This window comes from Notamacropus eugenii, chromosome 2 (genome assembly GCF_028372415.1).
Source record: "Notamacropus eugenii isolate mMacEug1 chromosome 2, mMacEug1.pri_v2, whole genome shotgun sequence".
Taxonomy (NCBI): domain Eukaryota; kingdom Metazoa; phylum Chordata; class Mammalia; order Diprotodontia; family Macropodidae; genus Notamacropus; species Notamacropus eugenii.
The window spans coordinates 63,181,109-63,198,952 of NC_092873.1; the positions used below are offsets into that span (position 1 = coordinate 63,181,109).

The 17,844-nt window shown below is 49.7% G+C and overlaps 1 protein-coding gene across 1 annotated transcript; it reads left to right on the top strand.

The window, feature by feature from the left end:
- The first annotated feature begins 13,699 nt into the window (after positions 1-13,699).
- Positions 13,700-17,419, top strand: GBX2 (gastrulation brain homeobox 2). The gene is given in 4 exon segments (XM_072638341.1): positions 13,700-13,993; positions 13,996-14,121; positions 14,123-14,837; positions 16,234-17,419. Coding segments are annotated over 4 exon segments (1,425 nt in total). The 5' UTR covers positions 13,700-13,954; the 3' UTR covers positions 16,779-17,419.
- Positions 17,420-17,844: the final 425 nt, after the last annotated feature.

Consider the following 17,844-nt stretch of genomic DNA (forward strand, 5'->3'; position numbering starts at 1 on the left):
TCTCTCTCTTGACCCATAAACTGCATGGAAGGAAAGGTAGGTGATTTCTTTATATGAACAGCTCACAATGGTTATTGTACTCTTAAGTTTTCAAATCACTGCTCTCAGAACCTACGAGGATGGGGGTGCAAGTATATTATTTTCCTTATTGTAGGCCTCAGAGGAGTTAAGTGATTAGAGGTCATACAACTAAGTTAGTGAGATCTGAACCCAGTACTCTTGACTGCTTTCATTGAACACCATATTGATGTTATAAATGAACTCCCTTCAGAAGCAGCATCCACACCACATTCAAGGGTACATAGAACCTGATATGTACTAGAGAGAGAATTTTTCTGGAAAATGTGAAGGGAGTAAAACAGAAACAAAAAGAAAAGGAATCTTAATGGAAAACAGAAATCTATGCAATTGTTTTTAGTACTCTCCGTGCATCTTCAATCACTTTGTTAGTTTAAAGTGGAACATCAAAGTGTATTATACATGACTTGGCTTGCTCATAAAGTGATCATGTTTGGTGTATTAAATTTAAATGTATCACTTATTCTGACAATAATTACAAAGTCACTCATTGAATCTACTTTTAAGTGAGTTAAATAAACAATGAGAAGTTTTGTTGCAAATGGAGATCCAGGAGATTGAACTTTAAAGAATTCAGTCAAAATTTGAAAACAGAAAAAAAACCTCAATATTACAGGTTGTTTTGGGGGTATGCATTTATGTTTTCAAGACTCCATGGCCCCTACAGGGTCGAGAGAATAAAACGTTCATTTTCTGTAATGATACAGTAAAGCTGTGTGTTGGGGAGGGGAGAGGCAGGAAAAAAAGAGAAGAAGAAAAATAAAACAAAGCCAATGAAATTTCCAGCAGAAGGTACTTAGAGAAATTCTTAGGCTCTTACATCTAGAACCAGAAGGACCAAGAAGGCCACCTTATCAAACCGTCTCATTTTACAGTTGAGGAAATAGGCCGAGAGAGGGAAAGCAAACTTCCGCAAATCACTCAGCTAAGCGTCAGAGCCAGGATTCTAATGAAGATGATAGAGGGCTGACTGCTGTGACTCCTACCTTTAACAGGTGAGGCAACTGAGGCCAGATGAGGTTGAAGTGACTTTCTCAGGTCTGAACCCAGGTTTTCTGTATCTTACAACTATATTACTGCCCTAGGAATTTACAAGGAGGCAGGTTTTGGCTTCTCACCAAGGAGAGCTTGTTTAACAATCAGAGGTGTCAGAAAATGGAAGGGACACTGTCTGAGAGGGTACATTCCTCATTAGTGGAAATGCTGAAGGAAAGGCTGATGGCAAGGGAAGTATATGTTTGCCAAGGGGGTGGACCAGAGATGTCCTGTGTCCAGCATAGAGCTGGCTTTCTCTGATAGCCCAGGTGTTTGATTTATCCAGTCATTTTATTTATTAATTAAGCATCTATCTATTAGGGATAGTAAAAGTGTTCTTCACTATCGATAGTGTCTGCTTCTTTTATTATTCTTTTTTTATCATCATTTGCAAAGAATGAGAGAAAATTCTTAACCTTTCCTGTGCTAGCTTATCTCTTGAATGGCTCTCTGTCTTTCTCCTCTCTCTCTCTCTCTCTCTCTCTCTCTCTCTCTCTCTCTCTCTCTCTCTCTCTCTCTCTCTCTCTCTCTCTCTCCCCCTCATTCTTTCCTTCCTTTCTTTCATCTTCCCTTCCTCCTTTCCTTTCTTCCTTTCTTTTGTCCCTCCCTCTCTTTTTGTGTTCCTTTCTTTCATTCTTTCTTTCTTTGTTCTATCTTTTATTCTTTTATTCCATTTTTTTAAAAATATGGCATTGGATTTCACTGCTCTAGGGAACTCCAAATCTCACCCTGGTAGACTGAATGATTTGACCAAGACCAGAAGGTGTCAAAAGCAGGACTTTACCTCTGTCTTCTTGACTATGAGCATGCTGCCCAAACACTGGAGTATTTCTAAATGTGATTCACTTTGTTTAGACTGCTCCTGAAGTGGGAGATGCCTGAAGCAGCGATGATAAGGGAGCTTGGATCAACAAGGCCCTGTCCCCACTTATTGACTCTGCAGGGACCTCTGCAAGGACTCTTCTTCTACGCCCCAGTGGTCAGCTGAGAAGCACAACTGCAGAATAGTGGGCATTCAACTGGTCTGACAGTGTTAACATTCTCCCAGAAGTGAGGTCATTTTTACTAATGTCATAGCAACCATAATCTAGAGGTTGTGAAAATGCCTGCCAAATTCTAGAGGAAAAAAAGCCTTTATACAAAGATATTGCCAGTGTAGAGAAAGTATCCTGGACACGAAGTCAAAAGACCTGGGTTCAAATCCCACCTCATTCTCTTAGAAATTATGTGACCACAGATAGGTCAATTCACCTTATGGAGCCTCAGTTTCTTTATCTGAAAAATCAGAATTATAATACTCTCCTGGGCACTCATGATGGTAGGGGAGGAAGGTAATTGCAGACTTTAAGACCCTGTAAGCATGTGGGCTTTTATTTTTGGGGGGGGAGAGATTATTTTTTAAAATTATTTTGTTTTCAGTGTTCGACAATCACTTCCATATATCTTAGATTTTTTTCCCTTCCCTCCCCCTCCTCTCCCCTCCCTCCTCACTCCCTCCTTGAGACAGCTCACAGTCTTATATAGGTTCTACACATACATTTCTATTAAATACATTTTCACCTTAATCATGTTGCACTGAAGAATTAAAATGAATGGGAAAAATCACAAAACAAAACAAAACATAATACAAAAGAAAATGGTCTGCTTCATTCTGCAGTCCAGTTCCATAGTTCTTTCTCTGGATGTGGAAGGCATTTTGCCTCAAGGGTCCTTTGGAAATTTTTTAAGTCCTTGCATTGCTATGAAGGACTAAGTCTACCAGATAAATTCTTCACACACTGTGGTTGTTGCTGTGTACAAAGTTCTCCTGGTTCTGCTCCTTTCACTCAGCATCAGTTCATATAAGTCTTTCCAGGCCTCTCTGAAGCCTTCCTGTTCCATTTCTTATAGCACAATAGTATTCCATTACATTCATATACTACAACTTGTTCAGCCATTCTCCAATTGATGGACCCCCTTGATTTCCAGTTTTGGGCCACCACAAAGAGAACTGCTATAAATATTTTTGTACATGTGGACCCTTTCCCATTTTTATGATCTCTTTGGGATACAGTCTGAGAAGCGATATTGCTGGGTCAAAGGATATACACATTTTTGTAGCCCTTTGGGCATAGTTCCAAATTGCTCTCCAGAATGATTGGATCAGCTCACAGCTTCCCCAAAAAAGAATTAGTGTTCCAACTCTCCCATGTCTTCTCCAACATTTATCATTTTCCTGTTTTGTCACATTAGCCAATCTGATAGGTATGATGTGGTACCTCAGAATTGTTTTGATTTGTATCTCTCTAATAAATAGTGATTTAGAGCATTTTTTCATAGGTTCTTATTTTAATGCCAGGACAAACTATATATCTTTTGTCTATGGATCTGCCTAGTACAGCTGGAGAGGATCTTCACTAGGTTGATTGTTGGAGAATGATGCTTTTGGATAGACAAACTCTTGAAGTCTCTGTATGAGAAGAGGAAGAAGAAATCTCACAACCTAGAGGAGGGGGAATGATTTTTCATATTGTTAGCAAACTCATTAAACATTATACATACATGCATAAAACATCTGTGTTATATACATTCAGCATATGTATTTATGCCTAGATGTGCACGTGTGTCTATTTACACCATCCAATATTTGCACATGCCAACATTCCAATGAGACTGTGAGCTCATCAGTGTAGGTATTTCATTCTACTGATGTAGATCACAGCCTATTCATGCCTGCCCATCCAGTGAAGAGCTATGCTTCTCATTGAGATAATCTTTAGGTCACTCCCATGCTCAGGAATAGTCAATGACTCCCTACTGGCCACAGGATACCATTCAGACTCCTCATCTTGATTAAAGTTTTTCACAATCTGACTCTGGCCTCACTTTCCAAAATTATTCCACATTTGTCCCTTTTGGGCATTCAGTGTCTGGCCAAATGAGCCCCATGTCTGCTCCCTCAGCTCCTTGAGCAAGTCAAGACCCCAAACCTGGTCCTCCATTTTCTTATCTGGGAAATGATTAGAAGAGGTCTGGGTCCCCTCCTATCTCTGACCTTATATCCCTATGACTACTCATCCATTTCTGTGCCTTGGCCTGGGCAGGGGACATGTTCTCTGTTTACCTCCATGTCTCAGGAGTCTTCCTCTTCATGTCTCTCCCTTTCTTTCTATGGAGAGGAGAGTGATGGGGGGGAGGCTGGAGGAGAAGGAGGAGGTCCCTAATTTTTTCCGGTTAAAAACAGATTTTTTTTTTAACTTCTGCAGTCTTGCCTCCTCTCAGACTCATAAATTCTCCAGCTCTACCCAGCCCAGAGAGTGCCTTGGATATAACAGAAACAGAGGTCATTTGCAACTTCTCCTAATTCCCATTTACTCCTGATTTCAAGATCACCAATGGTCTTTTCCCTGGTGAAACTGCTTTGTTTTTAAGGCACCCACTCCTGAGACTTGTTTTAGGGGAAAGGAGCATTTTGATTTTCTTCCATTCTCTGTTCATTAATTGATGTGCTTTTAATGGTATCCACATCTTTAAAGTAGACTTTTGGGTGAGTTAACATTCATTAAGTGATCATTAACACATATAAAATTACATATTAAATGCAACATCATCTATATACATACACCTAAGCAACATACTGTATTAGCTGTCATTGTATTACAGACAAAATTTGAGAGGCAGTGTGGCCCATTGAATGTTTCTGGCATTGAAGTCAGAAAGACATGGGTTCGAGTTCCATCTCAGGCTCTCTGACCTTGGAGAAATCACCTCACATCTAAGTATGTTCAGATAACAGTAGCAGAGCTGGCACCAATCTGTTTGGGTGGAAGAAATTTACTGATCATTGGAAGTGAGTTCCCTGGAACCAAGAAAATCACAGGTCTAATTTCTAATTCCATCCTATTCATGTAGCCAATCTAGCATAGTAGGTATTGATGAATACTTACATAGGAAATACTTGCTACATGTGAAAGATACAACATATTACAGTGTGTATCGAGAAAGACTGAGACAGACATTCAATATCACATCCTGGTGATATCATACTCAGGAGATCTGAGTCTGAGGCCAGCTCTCTATTCAGTTGCTCAAACTGCCTTTCTTGAAGAAGAATCCCAGATACAGAACAAGGAAGGAACTCAGAGGCCATTTGGGGCAACTCCTATGTTTTACAGCTGATAGGAGATGGGAGTTAGGACTGGCCCCAGGAATCCATTGGTATAGGGAAATGCCACAGGAGGTGAGGCAGGTGAGAGTCTTGAAATCTTAGTTGCCTTGGGCATTAAAAAGTTGAGTTACTTAATCAAGGGAACAATCAGTATGTGTCAGAGGTGAGACTGGACCCCCCCCTCCCCCCTCCATCATTCTGACTCCCAGACCTACTTTCTATCCACTCTATGGACAGGCTTAATTACAGACAACAGAAAGAGATAGAAAATATAGAAAGCAACATAAGAATGTTTGTCAATGTTATAGCATACCTTGGAATATATCTATTTGTTACAATCTGCTTACATATTCAATCATAAATTGCAATAAGATAGGTGCAGTATGTTACATTTTATATGTTGTAATATGATACCCATTTCTGTTGATATAGGAACTCACCAGCTAGGGCTGCAGGGAACACAGTCCAGTTTCCCAAGCATTTGTAACTGAGTCTTCTAATTTAAGGGTTCTCAAAGGGAAGCCAGGATCCTTTATTGGCTAATGCCAAACCCTGCCCATCAAACCCTAGCTAGAATTCAGGCTTAATCCCTCAGCCTGCTTGGGATCCTTTTCAGCTTGAGCTTTATGGGGCCCTCTAGCCTAGGACAGAGGTAAAAAGAGGAGGGGGAGACAGTGGGTACATAGGCAAGAGTTTTTCTTCTCCATCCATTCAAAATCTAGGTATCATAGGATCCTGACTTTAGTTCTGGAAAGACTCAGAGAGGTCATTCAGTTACAGCCCCTTAATGTTACAAGGGAGGAAATTGGGACTAAAAAGGGTGAAGTAATTTGTCCATAGGTGGTAAGTCACAGAGGTGACATTTGAATCCAAGTCCTCTCTCTGCCTCTAATTTCATTGCTGTGCTCCTAGGGCACTTGAGATTAGGAAGTTTACTGGTGCTAATGGATGAGAGATTAACGTGGAGAAAGGTCATTCCCTTACTCTTCTGCTGACTCCCACACCCTGTCATTCATTCAACCAGTGTTTGCAATGTGGTGACTTTAGTGTGTGTGTGTGAGAAAGAGTCTCAGATTTGGGGTCCTAATCCGCCGATTAGAATCTCCAACCTCCTGCTCAGGAACCTTGGACGCATCTCCCATCTCCTTGTGACTTTCCCTGCAATGTGTGAGCCTTGGAAGTCCAGGACTTCTAAGGAGAACATTTCCGGTTCTGAATCCCATCTCTTTAGGAGTCCCGACTGCATCTCGACCAGTGGCCCTGAGTCAGTCACTTCATCTCTGTGTCTCAGAGTGCCAATCTATAAAACTGGTCCAGGTGCTGCCTCCTGGTTCATCTCCTTGGTTTGTAGTGAGAACGGAAGGAGACCGTTTAGGAGAAGGGCGGTGGGTACCTGTGATCTTTGTCCGTACAAATGGAAACGATTCTAAGGAATAAAGACCAGCCTCGCGCGCTGCAGGAGCTACCTCTTAGAGGTCGTTCCTCCCCTGGGGTGGGAGACAGTCCATCGAACCAGTACCTCAGCTTCTGGGCTCCCCACCTTCCTCCCCTGAGGCAACTCACTGCAACCTCTCTCCTAGTCCCTTCCTTCCCCAGTGCTTTGCAGGGGGGCCTCTATTTACTCACCCCAAGGGATTAGCATCTCTGTGATCTCCACCCCCCTACCCACCCCCCAATGCCAGTTGTGATACAGATAAAAGTCCGGCTACTGTTTTTAGGATGCGTTTGAAGTCCGGTGAAACCTGTAGGGGGCTGCGGAGGACAGATCTGGGGGGCAGATAAAGTTCGGACTCGAGAAAGCCTTCTGCCACACTCTCATCTTTCCCACCCCCGCCCCCATTCCCAGGCAGAGAGGATCAGAGGGTCAAGGAGGGGCCGCAGCCTTCTCAGGCTCAAAGTCTCCTGGAGCGGGTGGAGAAGGGCCAAGTCCGACCCAGCTACCCAGTGGCCCTGACGCATTTCAGTTCCATTATCTCTCTCCCTCTCTCTACAGCTTTTGGGGTGTGTTGGAAAGAGCTTCCCCAGGAGGTCCCCAGGCCCGGCCAGAGCTGGAGCTTCCCAGGTCTCCGGCCCAGCTGCCTCTCTCCAGAGTGCTCTGCCTGCTTTCTGAGTTTCTTGACCCGCTCCGCTCTGTAAGGCCTTTTGAGAGTCGTTCAGAGATTCCCCCGAAGCCCTATCCCGGTGGGGGAAGGAGAGGGTCAGAAACAACTGGGGATCGGGCCCCTCTGAAAGGTCAAGCGCAATGTGAGTAGCCCTCTTCATCAATGGAGAGGGGTCCTGGCCCCTGCTACTGCCGCCTCTGAGGGGAAGGAGGGGCAGAGGAAAAGGACCATTTGTCCGTTTAGTTCTGTACTGGGCACAAGAGGTTTAATTTCTTCCTTGGAGAAGGTTCTGGAAGGCTATCATGGGCCTGAGGACCAGGAGGAGGAGAAGGCTGGACAAAAGCTTAGGCAGTCCTTCACCCACACACACAGTGTGCCTAGAGGCGGCCGGGTGATACATTTTTCCGAGTTGTGGGTCAGCCCCCCTAGTCTGGGAGCCTGACAACTCCACCCCAGCCATTAGGGAGGTACCAAGACAGAACTCCTGGCTCCCGAGCTGACAAATGACTCTCTCTCTCTCTCTCTCTCCCTCTCTCTCTCTCTCTCTCTCTCTCTCTCTCTCTCTCTCTCTCTCTCTCTCTCTCTCTCTCTCTCTCTCTCTCTCTCTTTCTCTCTCTTCTCCCATCTCACCCTCTGCAGGGAAGCAGAACTCCGGCGTTTGGGCTGGTACCGGGTCTGCGGGGAAAACGGAACACTGGCAACTGTGGAGGGAAAAATGGACATGCATCCACCCGCCTGCCCGGCCGCTCCAAAGTTAGCTGGCTCCCACACCCGCGTGAACCCTGGGTGCAGGACAGGCCTCTCCCACCACCCGAATGTGCACCCACCCGGAGAGTTGGGGGTGGGGCAGCAAAGCGGAGGGAGGGAGGTGGCCAAGCAGCTGAGGCCCAGGCTCCTTCTGGTGTGTGGGAGGGGCGGAGCACCCTCACATCTTGGAAGAGCCGCAACTCCCATCTCGTGCCTGCGTGCTTGTGTGTGTGTGTGTGTGTGTGTGTGTGTGTGTGTGTGTGTGTGCTTGTGTATGAGTGTGTGCCTGCCTATGTGGGTGCGTGTGCCTGGAACGCCACAAGAGTCTTCCTCTTCCTCCTGCTTCTCTCCCCACATTCTCTCCCCCTACCACACACACAAAAAGAGAACTCCAAACTTTCTGGCTGTACATTCCTCGACTGTCCCCTTCCCCCAAAGTGTTAGTTTGCCGGCGCGCTTGAGAAAGCCAGCCCCATGGCCCGCTTTCCCTGGGTGCCCAGGAGCGAAGAATAGACCGAGCAGGCTCTCATTCTAGAGAGTACTTGATCTTTGCTTGGGAAACTCTATTAATTGAATGGGTTTGCCGTTTTTGCCAGGCCCCTTTATCATTATTTATGGGCTTTAAATTGTTTAAAGTTCCCTTGACGTTCAATTTACAAGTTTGGGGACTTTGTTTTGTTCCGCCTTTTGTCCCGGAGAAAGCCCTCGTGTTGGAAGGGCTTTGAAAAGCCAAACATGAGAGGCCCGGAATGAAAGGGAAGCAGGCGAGCCCCCTTTTAATTCCCCCTGTTAGTGAATGGCTCTTTTACATAATTGCTGGAGCGATTTCAAAGCCCGAGCCAGGGGCTGACTTCGCTTATGGCCACATGGAGTCTATTTTGGGGCTTTCAGATTTAAAGGGGGAAAAAAGGCCTGAATAAAATAGTTTTGTTTTTTTTTAAGACGAGGGCTTCAATGCTTTTTGCTACTTGCAAATTGGTGTGTCTGATGGGAGGGGGGTGTTTCACACAAGAACCCCTTTGTGGAACTGTTCTAGCTTGGGGGGGGAGGGAGGATGGCGAAGTCCCCAACCGGGCCTAAGTCCCAGGACGACCCAGGTCTCCAACTCTGGCCAAGTGCTGGGGCAGGGCCCAGGAGGAGAGAAGTGAGGGCAAGGAGGCAAACTGGCCGCTGTGGAGCCACGGCTCAAAAAGCTGGCGGACTGCTGGAGAGACGCGAGATCCTGAAGTTGCCTGGGGTCCCAAGAAAATTTCCGGGAAGGGAGAGAGGCAGGCTGGGGCCCTGAAATTTCCAACTGTCTCCTTTGGTGGCAATCAGCGATCCTGCTTTCCCTTCTCCTTTCTCTCTCCTCTCTCAGCCAAGATCCGGGAAGCCTGAGCAGAGCCGGGCTGCTTCCCTGCTCCTCCCGTTTGGCTGTCAGGCAGAAGTTGGAATTCTCCATCCTCAGAGACTTTTGCATTTAAATGCCATCCACCCCCACGGCCTCACAGCTGCAAGCAAACGCTGGCCGGAGCAGCCCTATGGCTTGGAGACAACTTAATTACCCAAGGTTTTTTCTGCCTCCTGAAGGGTTGGAGGGTGCTCGAGGCTCGGGGCCCGCGTGGTGGCAGAGGGGGTGGGAGAGTACAGGAGACTGCCTTGGGCCTGAATCTGCCAGCGCTTGGCCGGCCAGAGGCAGTTAGATGAGAGTTTAAGAGCCAGAGGCATCCTAGGTCTCCTCCCCAGGAGGGAGCGGGAATGCAGAGAAGAGATGGGTCTCTTTTGACCAAGTCTCCAGCTGACATCAGAGCAAAACATTTTGCATGCATATAGTTTGCAACTCGAACTGGGGCCCCCAAGAGCCCTTGTTGCAAGTCTCCAAGCCGTCCCTTAGAAAGAGAGAAGGGAGGGTTTCTCACGCCCTGAGTAAAAGGACTGCCCTGCAAATAGCTATGCAGGCAAGTTGCTTTGCTGTCGCAGGAGGGTCCCCAAGGACAGCTCCCCCGGCAGATTTTCAGGTAAGAAGCTAGGGAGAGGGAAAGAAAGGTCTCTCGCACCTAACTTGGAAAGCGACAGCCACGCATGGCAGTGCCACTGCATATAATAATCATTCTAGTTGCTAGCATTTGTTTATATAGCGCTGTAAGGCTTCCAAATCACTTACATTTGATGTCATTTGGTATTGCTCTGTAGGCTGAGTAGGGGTCACCCCCCACCCCTACCCCCACACTCATCGTAGCAAGTCTCCAGAGAAGCAGGCGGGGAGAGGGAAGGCAGGCTGTATGCCCAGAAGAGCAAAGTGGCAGCCGTGCGGGGCACTCTACTCGCACATCCGTGGTTTTGATGTAGGGCGGTGGCCCTCCGGGACCCTCGCCAGGTACCAGGTACATAGGTAGGAAAGACAGCTAGAGGGCTAAGCGCTGCACCTGTGGCCAGTAAATCTGTGTACAGGCAGCAGTCAGACCGGAGAAGGGTTTGGTTTGGTTTTTGCAAATGAACTGCGGTCCGAGGCTTGAATCTAGGAGACCGCCAGCCTGCATCCGGGCCGGGAGCTGGCCTTGTTAATCACAGCCCGAACACAAAGATACTTTTATGGCCCCGACCATCGTTTTCTAAGCAGTTAAACATTAGATGAGGAAATATTGCCGCGGTGTCGGCGAGGAAGAGGCCCCCTAATAAATAAAATCCCCATTGATGACTCTGGAAGCCCTCGGAACTCACTAATAAAAGGAGTCAATACTTTGCTGGGCGATTTATAGGAGAGAATAACCCGCTATCAAATTCCGCGGGTTGGGCCCACCTAACTGTTATTGAGAACCTTGGAATACAGAAGGAGCACCCCAGACAACTAGTAGATACCCTCCTCCCCAAAGCCCGGGAAGAGTCCCCCGGGTGCTCAAAAGTTCACAGAACAATAGGGATGCCTGTATGGGGGGGGGGGGGGAGGGAGGGTGCTGAGAATCTACAGAGAAAATGGCCAAGCTTGGCTGGGTGGCTTCCTTAATTGCGCCAGTGCACTCCGGGAGTAGGGGTCGGTGGGCGGTCGTGGGACATGAGAGAAACTGAACTAAATCCAACTGAACGTCCAAGAACCCTGCTGACTCCCCGCTTTAATCCAAAAGAACCAAATCCGGGCTCCGACTTCGTGTTCGAAGCTCTTGGCCTCGGATTTGAAAATGCACCCTCTCTACGAAGGGGCACAAGTCCTTATCCCCCTCCTTGTGAAACGTAAAATCTTTATTATCTCGCACCCCAATGATCAGCCCCTTCCTGGTTCTGGGACTGGGTGCCTGGGCAATGTTATAATGGAGCGATTTCTGCCAGATCTCGGGCCAGTTGGTTGCTCTTAGTCTCTGGTGCCCCGGTACGCCAACAGTGCGTCTGTGTTCCGAAGGGAGCTCGGATGGCTAGGGAAAAAAGACAAGCAGAGAGGAGGTGGGTCGGCGGTGGCGTTGACTTCAATTTGGCAGGAAGCACCGAGGCCCTAAGAGTAGCTCATTGGCGCATCACCCGGTCTCCTGGGCAGCCTGTTTCTTTGTGGGAAACTGTTTGGCGAGCAGAGACTACCTCCCCTCTTACCTTCCCCACCCCTTCCAAAGGATCCCAGGATTGGAGCAGAGGAGGAGGAGAAGGACAAGAGTGAGTGAGAGAGACAGAGAGAGGAAGGAAGGTAGACAGAAAGGAAGGAAGGAAGAAAGAAAGGAAAGAAGGAAGAGAAAAGAAAAGAAAGGTTTTCAAAGACCAGGATCGATGAGTTCATGACTATCGATTTGTCTTCATCTTCCCACTACATGTGCGTATGAAAGGACACATAGCTCGCACCCCCATCCCCATTTCAATCTGCTCTGTGTGTTTACTCGCTTCCTTACTGAAAGATTGCCGGGCGTCTGCAGTGGGGGGTGGGGGGGTGGGGGGGGAGGAGAGGAGAAAGAGAGGTTGTTCAGGCTAGCAGACCCGGGAAGTTCGAAGCGGCTCCTAGACACGTCTCATTCCTCCATAGCCAGTCATTAGGGGCTTCAGTTCTTCCTCCATTTCCATGAAATGGTGCAATTTAAAAGGGAGAAGAGGAGAGAGAGAGAGAGAGAGAGAGAGAGAGAGAGAGAGAGAGAGAGAGAGAGAGAGGAAATTTTTACTTTAGAGGTGAAATTGTTGGCTTTGGCTCATGGAATACCTCCTCCCCCCATTTGGGGTAACCTTAAATTTCGGGAAGTGGGGGTGAGGTCGTCCTGAAAATCAAACAATTATAAAACGCCTCTTTCTTGCAAGAGAATGGCGGCCAGGGGCCCCGAGATCCCACCCCATGGCTGTCGCTGCTTCGCTTTCTCCAAGAGACTTGGACTGCGTAAGCGAACCTTTCTGCCTCACGGCCAGGGCTTAATTAGCGCCTATTTACCAAACGGGCGCGGATTTGCGCAAACACCATAAAGCTTTCATCAGCAACCCGCGCTCAGGTTAGAGCGTCTGGAGAGGGGGCTGAAGCCCCCCTTCCTTCCTCCCCCCAGGACTAAGCTGAACGATGACTCCCTTGATTTTCATAATCATTGCGGTTAGTATGGGGAGGGGGGTAGCGGTTGTAGCAAAGTGTGCAAATGGTGAAGGGGGGTGAATCTCGAAGGAAGGGAAATCGAGGTATCGAGCTGATCGCTCTCAGGGAGAGGGAGACTTGGGGGAGGCATAGCCACCGACCTACTGCACACCTCAGGCAGGGCAGAAGAGGAAAGGAGCCAAGCACTGGTGCACAGTGGAACAGGCTGCACAGATCTATGCATGGAATGAGTGGAAGCACAAAATAGATGTAGATAGAGATGCACAGCTTTTGCAAGCAGTGTATGCCGAGGGCGAGTGTCCAGAACCTACGGACTGTCTCCTCTTCTCTTGGTGTTGGGACTTCCTGCAACTAACCGAGGGCTGGGGGTGGTGGGGGACGGCAAGGATCTCCTGAGATCCAGCAACCTATTCCCAACTAGTAAATCCTCCCTATGAACACAGAGAAAATGAGCTAATGAGGAAATCGGAGAGCTGCCCCCTCTCTATGTGGGGTTCAGGAAGCTTTGCTGTTGCAAAGATTTTTTTCCCCCAACACCCTTGGCTGTGACTGCGGGCGTGAATTTGGTATACGCTGTGTGGAGGGAGTGAGCGCATGAGAGCGGACTCCGGTGTTCGGGGCTGAGCAGGCCTGCCTTTGCAATTATTCCTGGAGCTAGCTGCAAGAGTTTGCAGCAGCCCAGGATGCGCCGCTGTTTTCCTTACCTCCTCGGGTTTGATTTCTCTCACTTCGGATTTCTGGCTCTGCCTTTGCCCAGAGCTGTGTTTGGAGCAGGATTTAGTGGGGCGGGCTAGAGGCGGAGACAGTCTGGACCTTCCGCCCCTTCTCCGCTCCTCTGACCAATGGGGAGCCTCGCAGGCACCCACGTGAGGCAGGCCCAGTTCGGGAGCTGGCAAAATGTGAATGAGGAGGCAGAGCGCGATTTAAAGGTGCTGGCGGCACCCGGGCGGGAGGGAGGTAGAGGGGCGTCGGCGGACTGGGCTCAGAGCGCACGCAAGCTACCAGACTCGTCAGGGCAGGGCAGGATCGGACAGCACCGCACCGCACCGCACGATACCGCACCAGGCCGGTTGGAGCAGGGCCAGACCGGGCACGTAGCCGCAGCAGCAGCGGCAGAAGCGGCAGTAGCAGCAGCAACAGCAGCAGCAGCAGTAGAGGCCGTCCAGGGCCAGCGCCAGCGGCGGCAGCCCCGGGACCAGTGAGCCAGGGAGCGACGCCGAGGGAGGCTCCCCTCGCTCTGGCTGACCAGCCAAGCGCCCAGGACACGGGGAGTCCCGCGGGCAGAGCCAGGCCGCCCTCCCCTCATACCCCCACCCGTCTATGCCTCTCGGGCGCTCAGAGAAGCCGAGAGTGCCCGCTGTTCCCCCGAGCCTCCTTGCGCTGTCCTGCTCTCCCAGTTCGCCCTCCCATGGCTCAGCCCGGGTGCTGACTGTCTGAAGGGCGCTGCGGGCGAGTCTTTACCTTCCCGCCGCTGCCCCCGCTGTTCACCCGTGCCCAGGGCTGCTGCCCCTGCCGCCGCAGCTCCTGCTGCTGCTGCTGCCGCCGCCGCTGGCCTCGGCGCGGCGGGAAGACTCTGCGGGAGGGGAGGGTCCCCGGCTGGGCCGATTGGCCGCTGGCGGGCGCTTCTCGGAGGCGGCCTGCGGCTCCGCCAGCTGCTTCTCTCCCACTCCATCTCCATCCCCGGGAGCGTATATGAGCGCTGCCTTTCCGCCCTCCCTGATGATGATGCAGCGGCCCCTGGGTAGTAGCACTGCCTTCAGCATCGACTCGCTGATCGGCAGCCCTCCCCAGCCCAGCCCGGGACACTTCGTGTACACCGGCTACCCCATGTTCATGCCTTACCGGCCGGTGGTGCTACCCCCTCCGCCCCCGCCGCCCCCCACGCTCCCGCAGGCCTCCCTGCAGCCGGCCCTGCCTCCCGCACATCCCCACCACCAAATCCCCAGCCTGCCCACGGGCTTCTGTTCCAGCCTGGCACAGGGCATGGCCCTCACCTCCACCCTCATGGCCACTCTGCCCAGCAGCTTCTCGGCTTCGCCCCAGCACCAGGAAGCGGCACGCAAGTTTGCGCCGCAGGCCCTACAGGGCAATTTCGACAAGGCAGACGGCCTCCCGGCCGAGTCAGAGGATGGCAAAGCTTTCCTGGCCAAGGAGACCTCACTGTTGTCGTTCTCGGCCTCCGAAGCGGTGCAGGCTTCCCTCGGTGAGTCGCCCCTCTCCTCTCCTTTTCCTTAACCACACATCCGAGGCTCGAAGCCCAATAAGGACGGGCAAGGGTCTGGGCTCAGGGATCGAGGAGAGAGAGGGACAGGATCATGGCAAGAGGTGGGCAGAATGGAGGGGGGGGTGCAATCTTGGAAGCCTAAGGATCGGCCAAGTTCCCAGTCACACTGTTCTTAGAGCCTTGAAATGATAGAACCCCAAGCCGGGGTTGGCGTGCTGTCCCTTAGCAAAACCCTCGGACAGTCTTTGTCCTTCGCCTCCCCATCCCCTCCGCTCTCGATCCACTAGCCGTGATGCCGGTCTTTCCTTTCTCCATTGGCGGGCCTGAGCCAGAGAAGGAACTCCGAGAGGCCGAGCGGAGATTGGCAACTTCAGTCCACACATCACTAGGGAAGGGGAGCACCTTAGCCTCAGGCTTGCTATGCATCCCCAGGGAGCCTGGAATGAGCTGGGTGAGGCTGGTATCACAGCCTACCACTTTGGGAGCTCAGTTCAGACCGTCAGTGGTCCCCACACGGAGCAATAGTCAGGAGAGGGAGGAGATCTCCAGACATTTTAGGGTGCCTGAGCTGACCTACAGCCATGGCAGTGCCCAGTAGTGTCTCTCCTGGGGTCTGCCACCTAGAGAGCTGCCTTGGGGTACGGTGTGGGGGAGGCTACCAGGATATCTAGGTGAGTTGGGTGGCTGGACTGCTAGCTCCCAACTTCTCCCAAGGTATTAGTCACATCTGTCTGACCAGCACATCCAATAACATTCCTCAACAAGGAAAGAAGTGACCCTCCTGGAAGGGAGAAGTTGTTCATTCTCCACCCCCAATCCCACTGTGAGGGCAATGTAGGGACGTAGGGGCAGGTGGAGTTGGCACGATCCCAACCTGATGACAAAGAAGGCAAAACACAGGCTCCTCGGTTCAGCGAAGGCCAGGGCTGCGGCTGAGTTTACAATCAATCTCCAGGGAAAAAGAGGTTTACTTGGTGAGGAGAGTGCAAGTAAAGGACAGAATGGGAACTTCACCCGGAGGATGTCTGGAGGCAGTGGGAGGGTCAGACTGGGGGTCGGAGCAATCAAAGTTCATCCCATCCCACTTTCTCTAGGCTCGTTCCAGTGTTCCCTCATGTATGTCTTTCCAAAAAACATCTAGTCAAAGCGACCCAGCCATATACACACACATCCCCAAAACACCTAGGCAGTCACCCTTCTGCCCGGGCTAGGTAATTAGGTTAGATAACTCTGCTGGAAAGAAAAATTCTCCTGAAGAAAAGGTAAAACAAAAACCAAAAAACAAAAAAACGGTAGAGTCTTTCCCCTCGCAGGGACAGACGGGGCAGGGGTGACCCGAGAAACGTAACCAATTGCCCGTCTGCTTTGGTTTCAGTGGGGGCCATCAGAGGTCAGGGTAAAGACGAGGCCAAGGGAGAGGAAGATTCCAAGGGCAAAGACGAAAGCTTCTCCATGGACAGCGACCTGGACTACAGCTCGGACGACAACATCCCCAGCCAAGCAACTCACAAGGAGGAAGACTTGGCCACCGCCCTGGAGGAGAATCCCCAGAGTAGCAGCAGCAGTAGCAGTAGCAGCAGCAGCTCGGGCAGCACCACGTCCACCGGCAAAAACCGGCGGAGGCGGACGGCCTTTACTAGCGAACAGCTTCTGGAGCTCGAAAAGGAATTCCACTGTAAGAAGTATTTGTCCCTGACGGAGAGGTCGCAGATTGCCCACGCGCTCAAACTCAGCGAGGTTCAAGTGAAAATTTGGTTCCAAAACCGCAGGGCCAAATGGAAACGGGTCAAAGCCGGCAACGCCAACTCTAAGACCGGGGAGCCCTCTCGGAACCCCAAGATAGTTGTCCCCATTCCTGTGCACGTCAGTCGTTTCGCCATCAGAAGTCAACACCAGCAGCTGGAGCAAGCCAGGCCCTGAGCGGGCAAGGGTCCCCTCGTCAACCTTCCCATTCCCCACCCCAGCAGGTGCCAGGAGAGGCAGGACCATCCCCCACCAACACACACACACACACACACACACAAACACACAAACACACAAACACACACACACACACACACACACACACACACACACACACACCGGGACAAAGGAGAAGCCGAAGAAAAGCAGAGTCCTACCCGACTCTCAGAACTGTTTGAAAAACAAAACATTTAATAAAACAAACAAAAACAAAGAGGTGAATGTTGGACAGAGCAAGTAAATTGAGAATATATTAATTTCAGATAATGCTGAAAAACTATTTTCGGATGAGGGAAACATCAGAATCTGGACAGAGGCACTAAGTATTATTCTATCTTACTTTGTATATAGTTAATCTATCTATACCGAATCTCAGCTGCAGGATTTTTTTTTTTGACTAATGGGACCAACTCCCCCAGTTTCATGAAGGTCTTACATTCCAGAAGAAAACAAGAATCAAGCCGATAACCTGCGGTATGCACAAGTCAAGCTTTTTATTTTGTATTTTTGTTTGTTTCTTGTTTTTCCAAAGGTAAAAGGAAACAAGTGTTTGGGTTTTTCCCTTTATTTTTTTGGCTCTCCGAGCTGCGGGGCAACATTTTCAGGGCGGCCAACTGAACCTTTTTTTTTTTTTTTTGGTTGTTTTGTTTTTCCTGGCTTGGCATTCTCTCTCTGAGTTGCTTATCCTTAACTAAGCCATGTTTGAAAGCACGTCGGTCTCTATTGTGTTTAATTTATTTCAATGTAGCTTATCTCCTTATAAGTTATGGAATTTAAACAAACTCAGTCTTGTGAATAATAAAAAGAAAAGGAAAAAAAGAATATAATCCGGGACCTGCTGAGTCTATCCAGAATCTGAGTCTTTGCTTGGCCCTGGGGAACCCACCTTAGCCCCTACAGGTTTCTCCTGGGACTTTCCACGGGGTAACGATTCTGAAGGCGCAGGCTGGGGGAGGAGGGTTTAAGGAACTGCTTTTAATTGATTACATTATCAATTTAGAGAAAGACAGAATTTCTCTCTTAG